Source organism: Bison bison, unplaced genomic scaffold (assembly GCF_000754665.1).
Source record: "Bison bison bison isolate TAMUID 2011002044 unplaced genomic scaffold, Bison_UMD1.0 scf7180017864280, whole genome shotgun sequence".
Classification (NCBI taxonomy): domain Eukaryota; kingdom Metazoa; phylum Chordata; class Mammalia; order Artiodactyla; family Bovidae; genus Bison; species Bison bison.
The window spans coordinates 7,814,028-7,820,163 of NW_011494852.1; the positions used below are offsets into that span (position 1 = coordinate 7,814,028).

Sequence of the window (6,136 nt, forward strand, 5' to 3'; positions counted from 1 at the left end):
GAGGGGACAGAACTCACAGTCAGTCCCTGTTAGAGGTGGGATCTCTAGACTTTACTGGTGGTCCAGTGGCTGAGACTCCACGCTCCCTATGCAGGGGGCTTGGGTTCAATCCCTGGTCAGGGAAAGAGACAGAGCCCATGTGCCACAAGTAAATATCTTGCTTGCCACAATGAAGATTGAAGATCCTGCATGCTGCAACTAAGACCTGGCTCAGCCAAATAAATAAATTTTTAAAAAAGAAGTGGGACTTCTGAACTCAGCCCCTATCCCTAACCTGCCTCTCCTCATCCCCAGGCCTCATCTCCCCCAATGGCGCAGGTACCAGGGGAAGTGGACAACATGGAGGGGCTACCAGCCCCCAATAATAACAACCTTTCAGCCCGCTGGGACAGTCCCGATCGGGGCTGGGAGCGGGAGCAACCAGCCGCCTCCACTGCAGCAGCCTCACTCTTTGAGTGCTCCCGGATCAAGGCCTTGGCAGGTACCTGGAAGATGGCTGGGGTTGGGGTTGGAAGAGAAGGAAGGGAAGGCACTGCTGGGGTGGTGTCTGTATACCTTGATGACCTGGAGGATGGGAAGAGGGTTACAGACACTTGGAACTTGAGTCTTTAGACCAGCACTCTCTAGTAGAACTTTCCACGATAATGGAAAATTGTTCTCTATCAGTATTGTTGTTTAGTTGCTAAGCATGTCCAACTCCTTTGTGACCCCATGGATTGTTAGCCCACCAGGCTCCTCTGTCCATGGGATTCTTCAGGCAAAAATGCTAGAGTGGGTTGCCATTTCCTTCTCCAGGGGATCTTCCTGACCCAGGGATTGGACCCGGGTCTCCTACATTGGCAGGCGGATTCTTACCACTGAGCCACCTGGGAAATCTCTCATAGAACCTTAGAAATGTACAATCCCAGAAACGTGGGACTTTCTAAGTGTGCTTCCTTAGAATCCCAAAATGCTGACATCTAGCATTTTAGGACCATGGAATGTCATACTCAGTGATTCTTTGAATCAAAGACCTTTAGAAATGGAGACTCTTGTAAACAGAACTTTGTAATCACCAATCTTAAACATTTTAATTGTTGGGTCTTAGAATCTTAAAGCCTCAGAAATCTAGACTCTAATATACATAGGTCCTTAGGACTTTATAATCCTAAAGCTTTAGGATTTCAGATTAAAAATGTGGATGCTGAGCAGAATGACCACACCTTCATGTTTTTTTGCACTGAAACCCTCAGTCTTGGGACAACTAGAATGGTTGGTCACACTACTTTGATGTTTTAGGACAATATAAGCAAAGACCAGAGAACTGTATAAAATCTTAGGACCTTAGACCTTTGTAACTTTAAGTTCTTGATCCTTTGGACTTTGTATTCATGAAGTTTTAGAATCTCAGAAGTGTTTAATCATCAATACTAAAGTTTTATGAGCAAAGACCCTTCTCAGACACACAATTCCATAATCGTAAGCCTTTAAAACATTAGACCCTTAGCACGTTGACCCTTGGAATGTTAATATCTCAGAAATGTGGCATGTTATACACATAAAATATATATTGTCAGAGTCGTGAAATCTTAAAATCCCAAAGTCAGTATCAGTTCCCTCAGAATCTCAGAATGTTAGTAACTCAATATTTGACAATCGTGGGATCTTCAATACTGAGATTCTTGGAACTTTATAAGATGTTGAGCATCTCGTTAAACTCATGGGCCTCTGGGGAAGCAGGTGACATACACAAGTGAGTGGCCTGGGGGCTGTGGTCAACTGGGTGCTCTGGTCAGCTGGTCACCAGCTCTAAACCCAAGGAAATGTGGGCCCAGAGCTGCTAGCTCTGATGTGTATCTGCCGTTTCCCAATTAAAAAAAGAAGCTGTAAATAAGTGCACACAGTCTGAACCAGATTCAACCCGTGGATTGCTGGCTTCCTCTGGTTTCGACACCTAGAAGGGTATAAACATATACTCATGAAAACTTAAAACTGTATTTTATTTTTTCATTTTTTTTGGTTGTACCACACAGCATGTGGGATCTTAGGTCTCTGACCAGGGATCGAACCCACACCCCCCATATTGGAAGTGCAGAGTCTTAACCACAGGACTACCAGGGACGTCCCAAAAATGTATTTTTAGACTCTTAGATTTAAAACCTTGGGAATGTATCCACTTAGAATTCTAGAATTTATTATTTCATTCACAAAATATTTAGGCAGTGCCTGTGCTGTGCTCCTGTGCTCTGTGCTTGGACAATAGGAGGGACATAGTGGTGACTGAGGCAGCCCAGGTCCTGCTTCTCCAGGGCTCCCAGTCCAGTGGGAAAGTTAGATCCAGTCCAGTGGGAAAGTTAAATCTAGCCTGGCTGTGATGAACCACAGGGATCAGAGCCGAGATGGGGGAGGCACGGGCAGGGGCCAGATGGGGAAGCTCAGAGCTGTAGGAGCCCAGATGAGGGGCCTGATTCAGGAGAGAGGATCAGAGTGCTTCATGGAGGAGAAGATGGCTAAGCTGAGCTCCAGAGGATGAACAGGAGTGAATGCTGGGGAAGAGACTGGAAGAATATTCCAGAGGGAGGGAACAGCATAGGGAAGACCTCCAGAAGTTGAGAGTGGCTGGAGTGAGGTGGTGAGTAAATGATGATGGGAGAGGAGGCAGTGGCAGCCAGATCCTGAGGGGCCTTGTTGGCCATTCTGAAGAGTCTGAGGGCACCTGGGACTATGGGGAGATTTTATGCAGAGGTGGGATGTGGCAATGTGAGGATCAAGGACTCTACAACTTTAAGAACCACTGATTCGAGAACACCAGCCCCAGACACTTCAGATAGCATCTAGTCCAGAGAAATGTAGGGACCCCCTTTAAGGAAAAAAGCTTTCTCATACACTTCCTGTGTCTACTTAAATTATTACCACTGTGGTTTTCTGTTGTCTTTTTTCTTTTCCATTATGGTTTATTACAGGATATTGAATATAGCTCCTTGTGCTATCCAGTAGGGCCTGTTTTTTATCCATTCTATATATTTATAATGGTTTGCATCTGCTAATCCCAACTCCCAATTTCCACCCCCACATTCTCTGTTTCTGTTTCATTTGTGTCATATTTTAGATTCCACATATAACTATTATCATTGAACTATGGTTTTCTTAAATGTACAAAAGCACACAGCTCTGTTTATATCTCTTATGCTTGTTCTGCAACTAAAACACATAAGTTGGATTGAGACTCAAACCACAAAACCAGTAACTTCAGCTTAACAATGACATCAAGATGCTGCTCTCCTACCGTGCAAAATATCATTATGACATAGACAGCTACCGTGCATTTTCTTTTGCATCCCTTTGCCCACTTCTCTCATGGTTTTCTTTATTCAAACTAAAGCTAAATCTTTGAGCAGAGTCCTCTGTAAATGTTTTTGCATGAATTTATTTAAAAAACTGTCTGGATCCTGTGCTTACAGAATTTGTGGTTCGTTGGTCTCATGTGTCTGTATGAGGTCCCATTCTTTCTCTCTCTTAAAAAAAAATTTATGTATTTATTTGTCTGCTTCGGGTCTTAGTTGCAGGATGCAGGGTCTTTTAGTTGTGGCATTTGAACTCCTAGTTGCAACGTGTGGGATCTAGTTCCCTGACCAGGGATCGAACCGGGCCCCCCTGCATTGGGAGCTCAGAGTCTTAGCCACTGGATTGCCAGGGAAGGCCCAGAGGTCCCTATTCTCTTGATCTACTCTTTTATTCTCTTGTACTCCCAAATCTCACATCAATGCCTTCTCTCTTACAGGCGATCATTCTGATTGTTTTAATGCAAATCTTTTTCTCTGCATGTGGATAACTGCAACATGCATTGCTAATTCCTGTGCATGCATCCATATTTTTAAACTCTTTATTAAAATATCACATGCACAGATAAAGGCAAATATATTGTATGGGCAGCACTTCCACAATGAGTACCCCCTTATAACTAGATTGGGACACAGACTCTGACAGCCCCAGAGAAGCCCCCCTCAGGCTGCCTCTATATCATCCTGGGTGTAAACACTGTCTTAGCTTCTAACAGTGTACATTCAGTTTGCTGGCACTTGAACTGAATACAAATAGGACCATGTAGTGGGTACCCTTCTGTGTTTGGTTTGATTCACTCAGCACTCGGCTCATGAGATTCATCCATGTCTACCTGTACTTGTAGGCTCTTCCTTTTCATTGCTGTATAGTATTCCACAATGTGATTATGGCATAGCTTAGGATCCGTTCATCTGTTGATGAGCATTTGAGTTGCTTCTACTTTGGGACTATCACAAACCAGAAGATTACAAACTAGTAGCTAGTGGTATCACAAGCTATTACAGGTTATTGCTGCTCTAAACTGTGTAGGATACAGGCACCCATTTCTGACAGCTTATACCCACCCAGGAGTGAAATTGTTGTGTCATTTGGTATGTGTATATCTAAACTTTAGAAGAAGCTTCTGGTTTGGATCATTTCACATTTGCACCAGCAGTGTATGAAAGATTCAGTTGCTGTACAGCCAACCCTTGGTGTGCTCAGTCTTTGTAATTTTAACCATTCTGATGGGTGTGCATTCTATTGTGGTTTTAATTTGCATTTCCCTGGTGACTAAAACCAACTAATGAAGTGGAGCGCCTCTTCAAAGATTTTCTCTTTGGATATGCTCCTGTGAAGTGCCCATTCAAGTCTTTTGTCTACTTTCTTATTAATTTTTTTGCCTTTTTTTTTTTTTGGCTGCACTGCAGGCAGTGTATGGAAGCTTAATTCCCCAACCAGGGATCAAACCCTCACCCCCTCCATTCAAAGCACAGAGTCCTAACCACTTGACAGCCACAGAAATCCCTTCCTGCCTTTTTTCTGTTTTGTGGGTATTCTTATATAGTTTGGGTACAAATCCTTTGTCTGATATATGTGTTCTGAATATTTTCTCCCACTATGTGGCTTGTCTTTTCATTCTCTTAATGTTGCCTTTAAAAAAATAATTGTATTTATTATTTTTGGCTGTGCTGGGTCTTCGTTGCTTCGAGGGCTCTCTAGCTGTGGCAGACGGGGGCTACTCTTCCTTGCGGTGCTCGGGCTTCTCATTACGATGGCTTCTCTTATTGTGGAGCCTGGACTCTGGCGCGTGTGGGCTCAGTAGTTGTGGCGCTTAGTTGCTCCACAGCACGTGGGATCTCCCCACATCAGGGGTCAAGCCCGTGTCTCCTGTATTGGCAGGTGGATTCTGTACCACTGAGCCACCAGGGAAGCCCTTAATGCTGCCTTTTGATGAACAGTGTTTCTTAATTTAAAGGTAGTTTAATTTGATAATTATTTAATCATGATTTCCTATATAGCTCACACTCTGTGTCTTGTGTAAGAAACTTCCTGCACCAAGGTCATGGAGATATTCTTTGATGTTTTCCTCTGAAAGCATTATTGCATTCATTTCACATTTAGGTTTATAAGCCAAATGGTATTTAGCGTATTTATTATTGTATACAGTGTGGGTCAAAGTTCTTTTCTCCCCCTCCCTGCCCCCCCCCACCCCATGAATGTCCAGTTGACTCAGCTCCACTTATTGAAGAGACTTTCCTTTCCCTACTGAACTGCCATTTCACTTTGTTGTAAATCTGGGAGTCCTATATGTGTGGGTTTGTACACATATGTATAGCCATACACACATACACACATAGCCATACACAAAAGGTATGGCTAATCAATGCATGTTTTATCATAGTCTCGATTGCATTTTTGGCATTATGTTCTCATTCAGCGCTGTGGCTTAAAGCCTCAAGACTCATCCATGTGGCTCTGTGTGCCTCTAGTCTAACTGCTGCCTGGAGTTGATGGTGTGTATTCGCCATGCTCCACTTTCCCAGTGATGGACAACCAGGCTCTCTCCAGCCCTAAACCTGTCCCTACCCCTCCCAGCAAACAGCACTGCGCTGAGGCATCATCATGTGTGCTCCTTATAAACCAGTGTGGAGGGACTTCCCTGGTGGTCCAGTGGCTGACACCCTGCCCTCCCAATGCAGGGGACCTGGGTTCAGTCCCTGGTCAGGAAACTAGATCCCACACGCTGCAACTAAGACCTGGTGAAGCCAAATAAACAAATAATAAACATTAAAAAAAAAAAAACCCACGTGGGAACGTTTATAGGACATATCAG

At 43.9% G+C, this 6,136-nt stretch overlaps 1 protein-coding gene across 1 annotated transcript in view; it reads left to right on the forward strand.

Annotated features, from left to right (window-relative positions):
* The first annotated feature begins 309 nt into the window (after positions 1 to 309).
* SPTBN4 (spectrin, beta, non-erythrocytic 4) overlaps positions 310 to 6,136 on the forward strand; it is a 78,872-nt gene continuing 73,045 nt past the window's right edge. The window contains 1 exon segment of the mRNA XM_010849331.1: positions 310 to 481. Within this exon segment, the coding sequence (XP_010847633.1) occupies positions 310 to 481 (172 nt within the window).